The sequence below is a fragment of the Brachyistius frenatus genome, unplaced genomic scaffold, assembly GCF_029030835.1.
Source record: "Brachyistius frenatus isolate BFR_SWC_R1_liver_20210118 unplaced genomic scaffold, ASM2903083v1 Contig_337, whole genome shotgun sequence".
Classification (NCBI taxonomy): Eukaryota; Metazoa; Chordata; class Actinopteri; family Embiotocidae; genus Brachyistius; species Brachyistius frenatus.
This window is the reverse complement of record NW_027210936.1, coordinates 146981-168227: the sequence shown is the minus strand read 5'-3', so window position 1 is coordinate 168227 and position 21247 is coordinate 146981. Positions and strand designations below refer to the sequence as shown.

The 21247-nt window shown below is 40.7% G+C and overlaps 1 protein-coding gene across 1 annotated transcript in view; it reads right to left on the bottom strand.

Annotated features, from left to right (window-relative positions):
- LOC138635895 (glypican-1-like) overlaps positions 1-21247 on the bottom strand; it is a 67839-nt gene that overhangs the window by 17242 nt on the left and 29350 nt on the right. The window contains exon 4 of the mRNA XM_069723603.1: positions 10790-10948. Coding sequence (XP_069579704.1) covers positions 10790-10948 — 159 coding nt within the window. The remainder of the gene's footprint in view (positions 1-10789; positions 10949-21247) is intronic.

The following is a 21247-nucleotide window of genomic DNA, read 5'->3' as shown; positions in this document are numbered from 1 at the left end:
GCTGTGAGTACTTCCAATGGTTTACATTATGTATGAAAAATGTACCACGTCATCTTGGAAACATCGAGGGACACTCTATGAGTTATATTAAACGTTGCTTTGGTTTCTAAAGCTCAATACTCTGAGGCGGCAGGTTGTGCTGCAATAAGTCGTGTTGGGTGTCACAACCAATTGTGCCCCCTGAAAATTCCCTCATTGGGCTTCTTGGCCAGAATAATGTCATATGTACATATTCTCAGCTGTAGTCGTAGGAATGTTGTCAGTCACATAAAGGTCTTGATAGACACTTGTTTTTCATAGCATGTACATTAAACGCTAAGCATAAATATGTGCTTCTAATGGCTTCAAATACGTGATAGAGGTTTGATGTCTCTGAGTAGGTATTTAAAAATGGCTGTAATTTAACTATTGGCTCCTGTCATGCTTTATGGTCAAATCCTGTGGTTTGTCTTTCTCACCGGTATAATGATAAAAGCAAATGCAACTTTACTTTTTTTTTTTTTAAGTTTAGCATCACACTATATTTTAATATGTGAACACTGTAAGAAAGAAGGAAAGCCAAGTAACTATTTGATTTTAAGTCTGCATTTAAGATGAAAAAAAGAAGAGTGGTAGGCCAGCTTCAAACAGTGAGATATAGCCTTTTAAATAAATGAGCTCCCTAATTATAGCTAGAGACCTCAGAGCACAGGACAAAAGGCAGTTTTACGTGTGATGCAAATCACTTCTTAGCTTATAAAGCTCAGTGAGATAAATGTTCCTGACATGCAGCAGCTGTATGTCCAGTGTTTGTTTAGCAGCAGCTGCCTGACACATCATTCCCCCGTTGCCCGACCTCCTGTCACTCAAACTATCTGCGCAGCTCTGAACCAGCCTCGGAGTACCAGGAGGGCTGTATCTATGTCGCTCACAGGAGAACACGCATTCGTGCGAGCCGCCACACGAACTCATATTTCCAGAAGTCAGCAGAAAAGCACATGAGCACAGAGCAGCTAACTTCAAAGTGACAGCACATTCACATGTACACATAGGAGACCCCCACACAAACGCACACTCGCACTACCCAGAGTGCACAGTGGCAGGCAGACAGACAGACGGGAAGCTGCTGTGACAGGTGCAGATTTGCTTTTAATCCCCGTTCGAATTTATTCCTGCTGTGTACTGTCAGCCATACTTTAAACGGCTCTAAGTCTGTTTAAGTGAAATGGGTTTCAGCAGATGTAGTTCCATGCGGGTGATGGAGTGAAGTTGTTTTTCCCAATAAATGAATTATCAGCTTTTTTTTTTTTTTTTTTTTTTAAATTTACAGTGTTAATTTGTCTGGGGCATGTTTTTAAGTGCTCCGGGATCACCACGTGGGGAGGGCAGATCTTGGGTAAATGGTACCATGCTGTCCAGTTCTCCTCTGCCCTTCAGCTCAAGTGAGTAATGATCATCATTAGTATGACATAAAAAACCCTGTGCATGTGTGTGCGCTCGTGCTAGTGTGTGTGGAAATGACCTTTCTCATTCTTCATCTGTTTGTGTCTCCATGACTCAGGGAGCCACGGGCTCATCCCTTCCTACACCCATCCTTTCTCTCCTCAGTCTCACCCACAATCCTGCATCATCCCTCAGAGCCTAACCTCCACCTTCTACCATCTGCTCTCGAGGGAGGGAGTGATGGGAGAGGACACTTAATTGTTTATATCCCAGCAGTCTGGGTGTGGAGGGGTCAAAAAGGGGACAAACTAAAGTTGGAACGGTTGTGCCTTTTCACTCATTTTAGAGAACATCAAATTGCTCGTTTTCGAGAGAAAATCGTAGCACTCTAGAATTCAATCAGGTTACTTAATGGTCATCTTTTAATGGCTAAAACTCATTCAAAAATAACAGTTGCTGAGTCTATTGACAGCACTAGGCTAACGCATTTCCCTCGCAATTATACAACCTTCATCTGCTTGGAACCAAACAAGGCATGCTTGTATATAAACTCAAACTCTAATTTGCCAATTCAATTTTTGAGGCTCGTCCTCCAAAAAAAACAACAAAAAAAACCTGTTTTTTTTTTGTCGAAGCAGCTTATTATGACTTACAGTTAGGTTTCAAGTTAATCAAATCTTGCACATGCACAAATCATGAAAACCTGTTGTCCTGGAGAAGCGACTCAGTTCCGTTGACTCCAATGTAATGTTGGTTTTTCCTTGTTAGGAGGAGCGTTGGCTGGATGGTTCACCAGAACAGTGCACCTGGTTGCAGGAGACCTCTGTTCGCTTCCCATTTCCGACCATGAGTTGGAACTGTTTTTTAAAACGGTGTTCACTGTTGACATGATGACGAAGGTTGCATAACTTCATGGAAGTAATAACTTTGCCACAGTTTAAGTCATAATTTGAACCAAAACAAGTATTTTTCTCCAACAAAGTGTTTTGTTATACCTAACCTTACCAGGGCGCTAATTTAAGAAACACTCCTGTGGGTTGTTTTTGAGGGTAGGAACAAATGGCATTTTTGGTCATATGCATTGCAGGACGTGTTACGATTTGATTTACTGTATACAGTATAGCTATAAATAATGAAGCAGACCTTATCGCTCATAAATTTGCATCAAAGGGATTTACATGCCGTACAACATAGTACGCCCTTTGTGTCCATTATAATTTTAATAGTAAAGAGTTGGTTTGGCCACCGAAGGACACATGACAATTTCACCATATGCTGTGTATCAAGTCGAATCATATTATAACATCCTTCCTAAAATGTATGTTGTCTATATTTAACTCCAATGAATATAAATGTGTACAGTGAGCAACTGAGTTTGTCCTGAAAGTGATGTAGTCTTCTATAATTTTCCACATGATTTGCATCACCGCATTACATGTTTATATATCCCTTTTGATATCATGATAATATTTCAACTGTATCACCCAGCTCTGTTCCAGAGACCAACCACATTGACTGCAGTCTCTCATAATTAACACCAAAAACTTTTCTTTAATGTGACAGTAAATCAGGAAAATCACTCAAGCTACACCATCACATTCTGGTTTTCAATCTTGTTATCCCTTTAACACACACACACACACACACACACACACACACACACACACACACACACACAGAGAGAGACACAGTCAGAACAAGCTAAGTGAAGCGTGTGTGTCTTAATGACTTTCTTCCTGCGGTGAGAGGGGAGTTAATGATTTCATTTGTAACCACTCTGAGCCTCACATCCAGGCCACCTTGGCATGTCAGAGGCTTATTTTAACTCTATTCCTACCTTCTCTTATCCTGCTGTTTCTAAATCTGATTAGACACGTTCACACTCTTTTAAAGTGCACGCTAAATCCCTCATATAACAGAAAATTACTTTCAGGTATTCCACAGTCTTCTATACTCTCTGGGTCTTTGATGAATCAAGACAGGTTTTTACACCTGAAAAGAAGCCTCTACCTCCATTTGACCTCTTTCCATGCCTATATTTAGTCCCCCCCCCCCCCTTACTACCCCAGTTAAGTTATTGACAAGGGATTCTGTGTAACACAGAGGTACCAGTTGTGTTCCTCCAGCTGCCAATAACTCTTACTTAGGGCTTGGCCTGATCTCAAGTTACTTTTTCTCATGAAGGAACTAACTGGCTGTAGCTACTCATTCTACAAAGGGCTTAGAAGGTCTGGTAACATTTACCATGGTCTAAAAAAGTTGGAGCTCGTACCAGTGGATTGAAAAACATGATCACAATTTTTGGTGTGATTAGGTAATCACAGGCAGAGAATCAACTGCAGATTCTTGTCTATTCTCAATTCACTCTAGTCTCCAGTAAAAGTCTTTTAGGTTGTTTGTTCCCTCTAATTGGAACAAACATTTTGGAATTGGAACTAACATTGCCTTGCATGTGCAACAAATGTCTCAAAGTGCTCTGGTCCACCCAGAAGTACTAAAAGTACTAAAAACTACTATATACAATCTATATTATGAGAATAGCTTTATTTTATTTTTTTATTACAAGGTTGTTGCAAAAGATCCACACAGCCAACCAAAGGAAATGGAAGAAAAATGAAAGGAGATGCCAATGTTGACATGGAAGCTTGAGCACACTGGTACTCACAGAGGCTCATAGACTGACTCACATACAGTAAAGAGCCATAAATAACAAACTAGCAGTGAAACATGACAGATCGGCTGAGGTCTGGCAGAGGACCACAGACTTACAAAGGAAGATTGAGTAGAAACGGGAGATCAGAATGAAAGCGAGCGAGGGAGGAAAATAGGGCTATAAAGGCAGCAATTGTATATCTCTTCCATATCTTACAGCCTTAATTATATTTGTCCATTTGACAAGTGCTGAAAGATTGTATTAGCTAGATGGTTGTTTGGCAGAGAACAGAGGCAGAGAGCAAACAATGAGGCATATGCCAAGAGAATAAGGAGGAGAAAATCAGGTGGAACTGAAGCATTCAAAAAATAAAAAGCACTCCATTCAGTACATCTGCTGAGGCTGTATGGTCCCTTTGCATTTGTTAATTTATGTTTTTAGCTGCATCAAGATCTGATCTACATCAACATTTAGAATGATGGTGATTGGCTGAAGGCTGCCATGGCTTTTGAAGATCATTCAAAGCCTGTCAAGGAATATTAGGCATCAGCATGGTGAAATACGATACATTCATGTGACTCAAAGGCATTACAACTCCTATTGTAGCCCCCAGCTGACACAGGGCATGACACGGGGTAAACCTTGGATGAGCCTAATTGGCAACAAGTTTACCCTTACTTGACCTTGGCCCCTAGCCTACTTTTCTATCTTATGTAAATGACCTATATTTTATATATACGGTTGTTGTCCTGCTAACTAACAAACAGCCAGGGAAAGAGCCACAACCCAAAAACATCCTCTGTGTTGACTAATTCTCGAGTGGAGGGAATTTATGGAAGGCTGCGTGAATGACACATTGCTGTAATGATTCAGCAATAATCTGTCCCCCATCCACAAGTACCCTGAATCATTGGTCTTTCCCTTTATTTCCCTCCCTATGCAAGGATGATGACAAATTAAAAACAACAGGCACAAACAAACTCTGCTGTCCTGGGTACAGCAAATGCACAAATGACGATCTGGGAGCCATTAGACTGTTTATGAGTCAGACTGAGTCTCCATCAATAACAACGCTTATCACACACATACTGTGCCCCGGGAACACTGCAAGCCCCTTGGTCAGAATTTAGATACTATTCAAAGCTCCCTTATATTAAACAAGCCGACACATCACATAATGCATGTCATTTATCAACAGCCTCTCTGTGGAAGTCTTTATTCCACTTTCTCTGTCTCTTTTCCTGGCTGACATTATGCACCATTTACCCATGCCTGTTTCTTTTTCTATCCATCTGGTTCTCTTTTTTTTTAGCTTTTTTCCTTCGCTTGTTTCCTGCCGAACTCCATGCCCTTGCCCTCACTATCATTTCGTTCTCCTTTTCCCTCTATCTCAACTTAATTTCCACTGCTTGCCCCAATACCATCCTTTCTCACGCAGCCCTCCTCTTTCTCCCTCTGTCTCACTTTGTCTCTCTTTCATTCTATCCTTCCAAGGCGCCATCGGTCCTAGTGAGTAATGTGTTTGGCATAATTAGGCCAGTGTACTCCAGGTCCCCACCGACATGATTTGCATGCAGATAAAATGATCCAATCAAGCACCACAATGGGACCAAATGTCCTTGTCTCTTATGACATCATCAGAGGTGACCCTGAAAGCAGGAAATTAGAAGGTGGGTGGTGGGAGGTGGGAGTGAATCAGATCTGTTGCCTAATTGTAGGACTATTGCAACACAGATGTACAATTTGGAGGCGAAAAACTCAAGGCTACATTTCTTTTAAAGCAACCTAAAGCCAATTAATTAAGTATGTCTTGCTAAAGCGAATGCAGTTTATTACAGTAAACATTAATGAAGGTTATGGCTTGGGTGATGTGTTTTTGTTGAAACCATTTTAGATTCAGCTTAATGATCATTTTTAATGATGCAGTTTGTGGTATTGTGGCCAAATTTTATTGAACTTTAGTGGGATGTGCCCGATACATCTTTCATTTGCAAGTTACTAAAGCCATTCTTATTCAGTCCAGCATGTAGCCAAACCATGCAATACCCCCGTCAGTCCATTAGAGGATGCAGTGTCAGTGTCAAGTTTTGTCTCGCCTTGGCATGAAAAGTGCCTGCACGCATGACCAGGGTAGGAAAAGGTCATGCGTGACCGTCATGTGATAGAGGTCATTTGATGAGGTACAAAAGTGATAAAAGACTAAGTTCACCCAGGGTGTGAGTCCATGTGAAAGTGATGTGGATTTATTTAATCAACATTTTTTTATAACCCTAACCCAAGTTGCTTTTGTGCCTTACTCTAACCATGTCATTTTTTCCCCCTTAAACCTAAACACGTTTTTTTTCCACACCTAACCATAGCAAAACGTGACACCGACACAGTATGCTGTGGTGGATTCATGGGCATATTATACGATTTGGTGTGATAACGGGTTGTCTTGTTGGATGTTATTAGAATTGCTAATTAGATATCTGGTATACTATTCTTTAATAAAAAAAATAAATTAAAAAAATGAAGAAAAAAGACAGGACAGGCTGCTGCTTGCTGTTAGCCAATGGCAATATGACTTCCTTAATCTGCTTCATGTGATGCTCATGGATTGCTCCCTCTCATTCTTTCTCCACGGGAGAACATGCTGTCAGTTAACAGGCCAGCTGGGAGATGTTCAGAGCTCTACTTTAATGAATAAATAAGCAAGTCCTACTAGACATGAGTGTGCCCATTAACCAGCCATCCACCCAGTACTTCAAATCAAATTAAGCTCTATGACCACGGATTTGCCAGCTGAAATGGGCTGAAACACATTGGCCAATAGGCCTATGGCCTCTCGTTAGTTTGATGTGCCAGAGTGTGTGTTTGTATGAATCACTCAAGTCTTAAATTAAGATGAAACAAAAGTTCCATCCATCCATTCGTACATTCTTCCCTCCCTTCCTCCCTCAGTCAGTCCGTCCGTCCTTCCATAACCAACCAACCAACCAACCAAAGCAACTGACCAACCAAACCGCAATCAATGCATACAGTGGTTTTCAAGTTATTTTTTGACATCAGCAAAGGACAGATAGAATCTAGTAAAAGGGTGCTTGAGAGTTACATAGTTTCTGGCCTGACAATAAGAGCTTCATAGCAATTCAATTTTTGATTCTTTAGTCAATGCCCACACAAGCCAAGTTTTGGAGGGCCTCAAGTTTTGGGAGCAGAAAGATCAGGTTGTTTGAAGTTGTATGCTTGATCTGTTTGGTGTAAACAAGATTCCCTTCATAAAAAGTATACATCTACATATATGGCTGCGGTAAACTTGAACACGCACGCACGCACACGCACACACACACACACACACACACACACACACACAAACAAACAAACACACACAAACACAAACACACACACACACACAGTGTGCACATAGATATCCAGATGTCACTGATGGCACCATTAGGCCACACGCCACCTGCCAGGTTTAAGGTATTCCGTCTGTCTAACACACCTGGCTGCCATCTAACACATAGCTCCCTTTGGTGCCATCACTCTCAGTGTCCTCCATGACCTTTTCCCTCTCACTTTCATATGTCACCCCATCTCTCTTTCTCTGTTTAGCTCTTTTACACTCTTTCTGGCAACCGCTCTCCATTTCTACCCATTTATCTCTCACCCTCCTCGTTGTTCTGCCTTTATGTCCCCTTTCTCTCCGGATCTTTCGTCCTTCCATCTGTTTAATATTCACTCTGTCCTCTCCTTCACCCAACGTCTTTGTTTAATTTGTCTCCTTGGCATTATGTATCGCATCTTTGTTTAACACAATATATTGTTTAGTTTATACCTCTTACATGTTATAAATGACGGTTGAATACCAAACCACATGTACACATATCGTATAAAAAAAATTTAAAAAAATCCCTTTCAGTCACTCAGTAACACAATAAATTACAAACTTACAAACACATAAACACATATCTGAATGCTCACATATATACACTGTACAAACTCTGAGGCCCAGAGCCAGCTTTATATGAGCATGCTAGTCCTCTAATCTGTGGCTTGGTTCTTCTTCCAAAGTCCCTCAACCTAAAAAGGCCTGACTGGGCTGGAACAGTAACACCCTACACTTAGCCACATGGCGCTAGCTAGCCCACACCCTGCTAAACACAGCCAGATGTGCACAGACTGGAAGCATGGTACAATGTCACTTTACTGTCCTGTGACTGTATGAACACAAATCTCTTTTCAAGGCAGGGCAAGGAATAATTTAATCTTCACCTAATTTTAACTGTATGTCTCTACCTTAACCTTGCAACATAGTTTGAGTCTAAAAACCTTAATCCAACTAAAACCACTTTTAAAACACAAAAAAGGTGACGGCTCAGTCACCAGTAGTGCTTTAACTATAGCCTGAAGCAGAAGTCACGTGTCTTATTTTCCACTTTTCAACAGCTAAGACTAACAACAGGATGCCTTTAAGAAGAATGACTGGATCTTGCCAAATTGCTAGTCATGAGGCAGCAAATGTGACATATTATGGTCTAATTAACCCCAGTCTATTGCGCAGCTCTGCTCGAGGACGCAGCCTACGGCAGATGGTTTTTAGACCTCAAGGTCTCAACACACACATAGTTCTCCCTCTGTGAACTCATGCCATCCCCATCTGATGCTCATCGGGGTAAGATTAGGGAATGTGAAAAACAGGAATAAAAAAATATAAAAATGAACATTTTGGAGAGAAAAGGATACATTTGAGTAGATTTGTCATCAATAAGATAGAACATTTTAATTAATTTTCTCTTTCAAAGCAGCAGCAGCTATCAGAAATTTGTAAAAAACACGTCACTCAAGCGTACGCGAACAAAAACACGCCACAAATGACTTCATTGTGAGGCAACACAACTTACTGCGTTCATGATGTGTGTCTGTCTGTTTTTGTCTTTGAGTTTATGGATGCAAATCATGAGAATGTGTAGAGGTTGCAGCTGAGTGTTGCTTGAATGTGTCTGTGTTGTTTACTGGCTCTGCTGTGCTAAATGAGGTGTTTCCCTGAAGAATGGGAAAGTTCAAGAACTGCAGGATGACATAAACTAACTTAGAGAGTATTTGTATGTCTTGGACTGGTTTTTGTGTGTATGCGTATGTGTGTGCTTCTGCTTTGGTGAGGTGACTGTATCCTTTTGGCACAGCAACAGCACCGTGAGTGAAAAGGAGGGGCCATGAAAAAGGAGGACACAAAACGATAGAAGAAGAGTAAACAAATGTCACTCAGCCTCTAATCACTGTGATCTTAAAAGGTCAGGCTAACTAGCCAAGCTCAGAGCCCCAGCTGACAGATCCATTGTCACAAACTGGCCAAGGGGAACAAGTGGAGCACAGAGACACCCCTCTATTAACTGGAGCAAGTCATTAGACACAAATAATTGCCTTGGTGTACCCATGTTCTAACACTAAAAATCCCTCTCTGCTTCTTTCTGTCTCTGTCTCTGTCTTTTCATCTCCAACACTTGAGGGGTTGGAATTAAGACCTGATTCTAGTTCGTACTAGACAATAATAAGAACATACAGTTCTTATACAATAATAAGAACATACAGTATGCTGCCAATGTGCAATAGTGTCCTACTTGGAACAACTTGCATGACATTTTACTTGATAACATTTACTTGAATAAGCTCTGTGTTGGGTTGCGTTCTGTGCTTAAAATAAACATTAAAACCCAGTACTGTGAATCGCAAAAAAATGTGTTTATGCTTATTTTTACGGTTGGTGGTTTTAACCAGATTACTTACAATCAGTTTGTTGAGTTTGTTTTTTCGTAGAAAGAACAGCGGCATTATTGAAAATAAAATCAAAAAACATCTTCCATATATTTTCATTAATTCCTGATTCCCTTCAGGAGACTATCAATGAAAACTTGGTAGCTAATTCTTTTATCAATTTAAATTGAATAGTTAAACACACTGTATTTGTGATACTGGGCGATTGATAGCCGACAAAGCTGTGCAACCAGGGATGTTGTATGGTATTCTTAAACCACCAATATTTCCCAGTATTTTATCATAACATTTTTTTTCTGTGGCTCTGCCTTTACATTCAGAAAGTTACTTCTAGAGATGTATTGGTAACAAAGTAATAAGAAAATTATACCAACCTCTGTTGAAGCATGAAAGAAGATCAATCTGCAGACTATATAACTGTGTAGAATTTATCTCTTACAGTTACTGTCATTCTGTGTGTGTGTGTGTGTGTGTGTGTGTGTGTATGTATATGTCTGCATTTTTGTATGTGCTGGGCATGATCAGGGTTAAAATGTAAAATGAGAAACACTGACAACACTACAAGCACTGTACATTCTCATTCTCTTGCTCATCTCAGTACTTCAAACCCGATATTATGGCAAACCGTGTAATACACCCGTCAGTCCACTAGAGGATACTGTGTCAGTGTCATGTTTAGGCAATAGAACTTCTTGGTTAGGGTTAGGAAAAGTAATAGAACGTATTTAACAAGTTCTTTGTTTGTTTAATCCAACTTCCTCGCTACTTGGACTTCTCTCTTTCTACTTTATCACACAATCTCTTGCTTCGACTCTTGTCGCACATGCGTGTCATTTTCACACCTAGGCGAGGCAAAACGTGACACTGCCACAGTATCCTCTAGTGGACTGATGGGTGTATTACATGCTTTGGTGTAGTACCGGGCTGTATACTTCTATTGCGAATACAAACACTCACCATCAAAGGCCTTGTACTGTCCAGTAAGTGAGGTCTGTAAGGAACGTCCAGCATCCTTGAGTAGCCCCTCCATCTCCTTGCGGCTCATCGTTGCCAGGTTGTCCTCCATGTCACTGGTACAGCAGGTGTAACCCTGAGGACAGATGCGGAGGTGCTCTCCTAGCAAAGGGAAAGGTGGGGACAGAAGAGTAGGAAGGGTGGGAAGGTGGTGGAGGAAAGAAAAGGGAGGACAGAAAGCAGCAAAAACAAGGAAAGGAAACATGGCATTAGCATTACGTGGTTCCATCAGTCCAGTCAGCATTCAACAACAAAACTGAGATTAACAGTCCCTGTGTTGCTGCTGTATAAAATACTCAACAGTGACTATGAACATGACAGAACTAAATTAGCTGCATTGGCTGTTTTTAGGGTCTTTAACCCATCCTGCTGGCAGGCAAGAAGGCAGGACTGCAAAATGTGGAGAACTCTCTCTCAGGAGTACGCCATCAGTTTCACTCCCATACAGTTTTAATGACACTCCTACACGCATGCCTGTGCATGTATTTGCAGACATTTGCACACACACACACACACACACACACACACACACACACACACACACACACACACACACACACACACACACACACACACACACACACACACACACACACAATTACACAAACTCGGGAAACTGCAAAAGTAGAAAGGATCTATAAGGTCAGACTTTGTGTGTGTTCATATGCACGCACATATCAGAATTTCAACAATATATAATGCTTATAACAAACATTTTTACTTTTCATGATTCCTCCCCACTGTTACTATTTCCAGATACAAACACACATACAGACACACTCATATTATAACCTCGCACAGGCACACAATGATCAAAAACAATGCATTGTACTTTGTAGAGTAGGCTACGACAAATTACTTGGAGGCATATCTGGCAAGAAGAGAAGATAATGAAGGTTTTAGATTATTATGTCTAACACAAAGACAATAAAGACATTATAAAGCTCCTTTCTTGCCAAACATAAAAATGTGTTTTAAAGCTTCTTATTCACCCACACGGGCAAAACCACACAGACAAACATCAAAAAGGCTGCAGCAAGTATGCAGATAGGATAGAAGCCCTTTCTGAGCTCAGTTCTTCTCCTCAGGGAGCATAGAATTCGTATATTTTTGCTCAGTGTGTGCTGTTATTTATGTAGACGTATTGGAAGTTTTAATAAAAATATATATTGTTTACAGTCTCTCCAATTGGGCATTGCTGGAAATCCCTTTCCCCACTGTATTTGATATGGACTTCTAACACAGCCACACACACATGTATTTTCTTTGGATTAGTGTCCGTCTTTCTATTTTATTTCTCCAACTAACCATCATAATGTTGCTCATATGAACCATGGACCATTGTTCTTAACTATTATAATTATTATTTATTTTGATTCTCAGTGAACAAACTCAGGATTTAGGTTATAGTTTATAGGCCATCTCTATGTATCCTAAGCATTTAAACAGCACAATCATAGCAACAGCAATTGAGAAAGGAAACTTGTTTTTCTGTAACATTGTCACGACTGAAAAAAACACAAGACTATACTTTCCTGTTAAACCTACTTAGACAGAATACAACTATAAAATGTGCAACATACAGTAAAACAACCAACAATGTTTTATTATGTTCATGATAGTAACACATTCTTTTAAGACAAGATCTTTGTCTGTTCTATGTATTGGTAAAAGACTGAAGTCTAATAAGTCAAAGATATGCTAAGCTAAGTTACATATTTTAGTTAAGCAAGTATAAGTCTCAGTCTAATCATCCAAAAATGTACAGCTTCCAGATACTGATCAGGAATTTCCATGTGTTTCTAGGGGACCTCAGTGCTGTGGTACTAGTGGATGGGCAGTTATTTTAAAACCTATTTATTTACAAATGTATTGTCTACCATCAAAATAATGATAACTAAAAATGCTTGGGTGGTACTGCACCTAAGTATTATAATGGTAGGGAAAACCCTGCTATTAATGTCACAAGTCTTGAAATGTTTATGTAACATGTCGGCTAACATCACTGAGCTTTACATGGCCTGAATAAAAGGCATATGCAAATTCAGTAAATACACATAAGTGCTGAATTAATGATTTAATGTCCCTCATTCTGTCATTAGCATGCACCTGGCAGAACCTCAGCTCAGGGCAAGTCTATAGGCACAGGGCTGGCATCGATCAGATTGATTTTGCCATCCTTTAAAAGCCAGTGATTTCTGTGCGCACTGGCTCAATGATTACAAGCAGGTTTTTCACATTAATTTACTGCACTTGTAGCCCAAGTTAATCACTTTGTACCCTTGTTCTGTCCACAACCTCAGCTGTATTCTGCAGTCAATGTCTGCATGACAAGAAAATGTGCACTTCCCCGATTATGTGTCAACCAAGTTTCCATAACTATTCTTTAAGTGCCTCGTCCAGTCCAACTCTGAAGTGGAGCAATTAAAGGCAATTCTCCTCTTCGAACACCAAAGTGGGGAACATGCTGCCCAGACCAGAGGAGAAGGTGACATTGTGCATCTCGCAGCACCCTCTCATTTGTAATTATGTGACTCACACCCACACGCCATGGGAGACAGTTTGGATTTGGAGTAAGTCTTTGTGATTTGAGCGTCAAAAAAAATTGAGGGAGATGGCGAGGAAGTAAAGATGAGAGTACACAAAAAAATGGGGAAAAGCAGCAGACAGGGTGGCAGATTGCAGAGAAGAGTGAGAAGTAGCGTGAGAGAGAAGATTGATGGAGGAGTGGTAAACAGCACTTTCATGGGTCAGCTGCAATCCGTCAGCCTCTGTGATGGCCATTTAAATGCCTGGACTGGTTTTAGCGTTTGTGTCTTATGGGCCTGTGGCCATGTCTTCCAGTGCAATCTGCTTGCTGCCTGCCATTTGAAGGACATTTGTGCAACAAACAAGAATATGAATAACACACTCACTCACGCACACACACACACATGGATAACAGGAGGTGTGAAGCTTCCCGATGCACCCAAACAGAAACAGCCTCTTCATTTTTATGTACAAATATTGGTGTGAGGATTTTTAGTGCAGCCACAACATCTATAAAGTGGGGACATACAAAGGCGCACTCTCGTGGTCCTTGACACAGATCTGCCGTACAGCAGGAAAGGTCACCTGTAACAGAGCATTACATTTCCAGATGGCTAACCTAATAGTCAGCTCTAATGTTACAAACAGAGCATTTCACTCAGTAAACTTGTGTGTGTGTGTGTGTGTGTGTGTGTGTGTGTGTGTGTGTGTGTGTGTGTGTGTGTGTGTGTGTGTGTGTGTGTGTGTGTGTGTGTGTGTGTGTGTGTGTGTGGAGTAAATGTATACTTACCAACCAGACATGGCTCTTCTACTCTCGTTCACTCTCGCTCACACACACACACACACACACACACACACACACACACACACACACACACACACACACACACACACACACACACACACACACATTCAGTTTCATAGCTGAAGAATACTAGAGTAATCAGCAGTGAAGGGCGGGTCAGTCTTCAGTCTAAGCTCCAACAGCATCTTAAGGGCCACAACAATGAGGGCAGCTAATGCTAATGCTTAAAACATCCAATTCTCTCCGCTTATCATGCCAGACATATTCCATTTTCTGTACTTAGATAGCTTAACAAAACATGTTTTTATTACATACCACAGTACCCCTGCTCATGCATTAGAGGTTGAGTCTTGTATTGACTCATTTCCAGCCTGCCCTCCTCTCTTCCTGTCTCTATTGTTCCTCGGTTTTTTTCTGCAGTCTGAAGAAACTTTATGGAATGCATGATAAACTGGAAGAATATGGTGAAAAATATCTGCCCCCACAAGAGACGGTGAATTACATCTTTGAAAGTGATTGCACTGTCGGTGTACGCAGATGAAACAAAACTACACATCAATAGGATTGGCTTAAAATGAAATGATCTATTCAAATTTATTTAAATTGTCAGAGTAGGTGTTCTGCAATAATCAGCCACCTTCTGCGAGGCCAATCAGTACAGAAATAGCAAGCCAATCATCTGGCCTCTCGTAAAATTACTTACATGCGTACACCTACTCCCCCCCAACCCAAACACGAATCTGTCCGTGAAGACACATTTACGGAAACTAAGTGTTCACTGTAAATGCACAACAATCACTTCTGTCCCTTTTCTTTTGACAGACAAGGCTGTTAAATAGTGGGCAATTCCCTAACCATTAGCTTATCATTGTTCACCAGGGAGGAAGGCTCCTATTAAACGGCAATCTGGGAAGGCAGAATAAGATCGTGCACGCTGTGATAAAGCATGTTAGAGACAGACATTCAGAGGCTTTTAGATATGGTGGGAAACGAAGAGAGAAGGGAGGGCAACAGGAAATTAAGAATGACTCAAAACCTCATTGGTCTGGGAGAAGCAGAACAAAACAGAAGTCAAAATTATGGCCTTGTCTTGTTAGGTCAACATGAGTCAGTCGCTATTCAGTGTAGGTTTGTTTTTTTTCTGGTCTGTGGCCACTGAAAATATAATAAAAGTAAACACCAGTGTCTCTCAACATAATGCACTGTCATTGTGGCAGTTTATTTCACCATTTTGCACAATTTCATGCCATTTATTGTGATGTGTTTTGATGCTGTATTTGTCCCAACTATTCAGAATGTGGTAATGTGCAGGTGTTATGCTGACTGAGACATTGTTTGCCATTTTCAGCTGGTCCATTCAGACACTGTGTTTTGGGCATGCCTCTAGTTATGCAGGTTATTCAAAATGGTAATTTATTTGTCCTCACACTGATGGAAAATTGAGCCATAGAATATACTTTTGTCATTGTTTTCTAATGAGGCTTTTTTTGTGCCTTTAAACACTGTAGGGCTGCCTCCAAATAGCCGACTAAACATCAGTCAATGACCAAAGTCTCTGTTGACCAAGTTAACATTAGTCTTTTAGTCACAGGAAGAAAATTAATTTTTATATTGCACTATATATTGCACCTTGTCAGATACATTATAAATAACTAACAGACTTGTTTGTGACAGTCCGAGCCTTCCCCTTTCAGAAGGTGGCCATGTGAACTGAGGGTGACGTTGGATGACCAGACACTGTTAAGTTAAGATGGACTATACTGTGTAGAAACAGAAAGAAAATGTCCAGTCTCCTTGCGCGTTGTTCTGACAATTTCAAAATTGCTTTTTCTGTTGGTTAACAGGAGGCTCGTTCTGTGTGCACTTGTAAAAGTTGTATTTTTAGGACTCATTATTACAGTTTTGTATTTGCCTGTAATGTGGCACACTGTTAACAATGTTACGGAGAACTTCCCTAATCAGAAAAGAACTTAAACCTTTGTCTTATGTCCAAAGACATATATATGTTTAGGTAATTTAATGAATATCTTAACTGAGCCACGTTGACTAATGGCTTGAACTAATGACTACTAGTGGATTAGGAGACTCTGTATTAGGGCCCCTTAAACACTGTAAATCTTTAAGTCATTCCATATTATGGCAAATAGTTCAAAAGGAGAAGCAGCAATTAACAATATTGTTTTGCAGACGATAACAGTTGCTGAGCCTGTTCATTTTCAAAAAGTTTGCACATTACCTTATGTAAGCAGGTAACCATAAATAACTTCTCTCTAGATCTATGGAAATGTGGGACTATTTACATATATCTGTTCTACACTGTCACGTGCAACTGTTCTGTGTGCGATAATGGGAACAGAGGCTACACTCTTTTTTACCTTATTGCCTGGATACAAATGATATGCTACCTAGAGTGACCATGGATAGCTAATGCTGCTTGATGTTGCTCTGAAGAAAGAAAGAGCTCAATAATTCCCATTTGATGAGTTTTTTTGTTTTGTTTTGTTTTGTAATGAATCACTAATGGGATAGTATCAAATTGCTTCAAACCCCATTCTTGCGCTAACAGTGTCATGTTTTGTATTTTGCCACTTGGTTGTTTTAGTTACTGGCATCTATAGATATTTTTAGATGTTGTCTATACTTACTGTAAATCCGTATCAAAATGTATCAGTTGCCATCAAATGCACATCTGACGTGTATCCATGCAAGTAATCTAGGAGTTAAAGCCAGATTACTAAATACGTAGAAACTACAGAATGTAAACATTTAAGTCACATTTTCAACAATTAGTTTTACTAAAAGAGATGGGAACCAATGCCATACTTGACAGTGAACCTTTTAGCCTGACACTACTGGTACTGATGATGATGGATAAGTATTGATACAGTATAGGAATTTAGGATGCATTACATGTGAACAGTTGGTAAATGTCCATACTTCTCTGCTGAAGCATATTTGACAGGATGGTGTGATTTCGACTACAGACATAAGTGATGGCACCTAGTGATGACTGGCATTGCACAACTCACACTGTTTCAAACCATCCTATACAACATAATGTACTTGTGTGTTTGCACACGTGCATGAGTTGTGCGCACATGCTGTGGGATCCGAGAGATTAGCAGCCTAATCCAGTCATTGGTGTGTGTGTGTGTGTGTGTGTGTGTGTGTGTGTGTGTGTGTGTGTGTGTGTGTGTGTGTGTGTGTGTGTGTGTGTGTGTGTGTGTGTGTGTGTGTGTGTGTGTGTGTGTGTGTGTGTGTGTGTGTCACCAGCGACGTGGATTATTGCCAGTGCCAATGGAAAACACCCATGGAAAACCAGGAATCACACGCATGCGCACACTTGAACAGTGGATTAGGGTTAAACAGATGAAATACAACAGGGCTATTTGGCAGCAGAGGTTGACATGTCTGATCAACCAACTGAACTGTACACACAGACATTTCGCATACCAGGGCGACAAATGCTCTTTACAGACATCACTGTGGTCTCTGTGTGACAGCTACCCCCCTGCATGCCAGGCATGCAGGGTCTGTCCACTTGTCCGTCTTTCTTTGTGCTTCTGACGTTCACACTCAGAGAATGACCCACATGCTACCCAGGCTTTCACCTAGACCCTAAATGCTCACCAGTCTTGTAATGTGAGCCAAGCAGCAAGTCACATAAATAGCTTCCTCGAGCCAGACGAGGTGGCGACCACACAACACATTAATAACACATTACTACTGAGGTCGACTGATCTTCCACTCGGCTTGCTTCAAGCCCACACTCGCTATGTTGACTGCTGACTGACCAAGGAGATATTAATTCATATAAATACAACTGTAGCAACAGACTGCTCTCTGCTGTCACACAAAACAGGTGGTCTTCCACTCACTTGACTCGAATCAGAATCATTTCAATTGGCTGGAAAAAGTTTGATCAGCTACTCATTTTAACTACAGGAAGTTAAGTGGATAATGTGATAATGTAATGGTGTGGACTGTGAGGAGTAAATTACTCAGTTAGAGTTGAATAGCTCTGGCTGTGATTAGCTCTAATAGTGGTCAGCCCATGTTAGCAATCGTCTGAAGAGAAAATGAGGGAGTTAAAGGAGGAGGGTGAAGCAAGAGGAAGGGATGCAACTTTGTAGAATGTCCCAGGAAAGGATAGGACAAAACAATTCTGGACATTTTCACCTACAAGGGAAAAAGAAAGCACTAGGTGTATTATGGTTATGAATTAGGGACTGTTTTGTGTGGACATACCACTTCTCTGCTAATGGACCACCCTATTTCTGCCCACATCCACAGAGACAACTCCCCACTACAACACCGTAGTCTGTTGAACATCTCTTTAACACATCCCAGAGGGAAAATATGTATTTCTTTTTCATTTAAAAAATATTCTGCTACAGTAGCTGCACGTTTGCATAATATTTCGGGTGTTTAATAAAACACCCGAAGAAGATGTGGACAGAATATAAGCCTAATTGTACGCCTTTAAAAGTAAAAGGAACCGGCTTTAGCTTGAGGCATTGTAACCTTTCAAGTGAAAAGACTATGGCTCATATCCCTGTTTCTCTGATGCTTTAGATCATCTCCTATAGCAACAGATGTGAACCAGCTGCTGAACATCAGCCTTGAGAACAATAGTGATAGTGTCATTGTTCATAGATCAAAATTGATAAGGGATGGCAATTTCTAATGTTACAATGGAGAGACAGAGAATCTGAGTGGGTGAAACAAAGAGACAACTCAACTAAAACTTTATTGCACACAGTCAAGTGGACCAAAATGCATCACATGAATGTTAAGACCCAGTAGCACATGCCTGCAACATTTGCACTGGGTCAGACAGAATCTGCAGGATCCCCGTCATGTTACTGCTCTCTAAGGGGAACTGTGATTTATAAAGAACATGATGGATTACAACAGGTTTTATATTCAAGCTGCTGTAGCCCTGAGAAACATGCTTGACTGTGCATTCTGATAGGAAAGGCACAGAGTGACACACACACACACACACACACACACACACACACACACACACACACACACACACACACACACACACACACACACACACACACACACACACACACACACACACACACACACACACATGCACACAAAAACATTTGGTCTTTGCCTTGTCCCTTCTATATGTCCCCCTCTGTTCCATTCACACACACACAAACACACAAGTACCGGTGGCCAATAAATAACCAAAGAGTGTGAATGCCAGCTGCATTAAATGGTGGCAGCAGCCTGTCCCATTCACTTAGCAGGTACAGTCAAAGTGCTGTCAAAAAGCCCAATGTGGTGTTGTAGGTTCCCAACCAGCCTGCCAACTTGCCCAACCTTGCCCTGCCTCCTTCAATGTCATCTCCACTCTTTATCCATTCCCACCATTTTTCTTTCACTTTGTGTGAAGACAAGGATTAAATTAGACTGACTTGGAATGCAGGAGAATGTAATTTACTCAGACCTAGCAAGAATAACACATCAAACAATATAATGGACAGACAGCACAGATACTCACTGTCCTAGTTACACCCTGTAACCCACCTTTCTCCTGTCGGCTACAGACATGCCTTAACTTGAACTTGTCTGTGTTGCCTTACTGAATGTCAGTGTGTGTGTGTGTGTGTGTGTGTGTGTGTGTGTGTGTGTGTGTGTGTGTGTGTGTGTGTGTGTGTGTGTGTGTGTGTGTGTGTGTGTGTGTGCGTGTGTGCGTGTGTGTATGTGTGTGTGTGTGCGTGCGTGCGTACGTACGTGGGTACGTACATGTGTGTGGGCGCGTAAGGGAGACAAGGAGTGGAAAAAGTAATCGAAAAAGTTATTCTGAGGAAAGTTATCTTGCTGATATGTATCTTCTGCACCATATCTTAGACATGCTGTATCATAGGCCATCTCAAAATAAAAGGAGTAACTATACACTGCAGGGAGCTGACCTCATTTCTCTGTAGAGAGGAATGTGTGTTGTTTTGGAGTGTGTGTGGGTGACTATTCCACTGATGATCTCGCGGAGGTCTTTGACAGTGAGTGTCAACAGTTGACACACATCAGACAGAAAATCCTGTCACATGACACCTCCTGTCTAACTGCACACTGCGATGAAGTCAAGATTCTTGATCAAATTGATAAGATGAGGGAGGATGAGGAAGGACTACTAGATGCTCTTTTCCCAAAGCGAACCTGTAACATTGCTGGCTTCAAACATACGTGAGGCAGTGTCAGAACCTCTGGCATTCACGGGAGCAGTTCTGTCTTTTCACAGAAGACAAGGCTGATGACTTTATTTTGTAGTTGAGTGATTGGTTATATCTCCAGCTTGACTGCTGATCATTGGTGGTTGTGGGAAAAGGGTCCCGCTTCAGCTCACATATACAATTCTGTTTTGCCTGTTTCACACGATCAGACCCTCGCAAGCATCAAATTCAATTTCATGTTATCCTGGTGCAGTTGAAATGTTCTTGATCTTTACAGTTAAACTAATTGATATGTGTACATGAACAAAGCATAGTACAGCTATGTGTAATGTGAAAGTGTCAAAACATCCAGGGAATTTTGACCATGTAGTTTCCTTTAGCTGTGTGGATCATTTTAGCATCTTTCAGCTTATTGTTTTGGTTTTCTTTTCTTGTCCCCAATACTTGAACTATAAAATCTGCTTGCTTTTGAAGCAACTTTTCACAAGCTCACTCTTCCTTATCTGCTCAGCACTTAAGAGGAAACAAGCAGAGTTAGTGACTAGCTAATAAATGTATAGTGGTGCATTAAGTAATTGAGACCGATATTTTGCCAGATAGTGAAGTAAATAGCATAGCTAAAAACAAAGTGATTGCTAGATGTGCATTTATCAGGTGGCCATAAACTAATTGCTGGATGTGTAAATCAGTTTGTCATATCATGTATATAGTTAAAAGGTGGTAATATATCAATTATGTATTTAGACCTTGCTGCTTTGACTAAAACATCAATACCTGTAGTTCTAATGACACAAAGATATGCTTTATTCATTTTTATATTGGATTAAAACATTAATTTCCTTCAATGGAAGAAACAATAAATATGTCAGACAG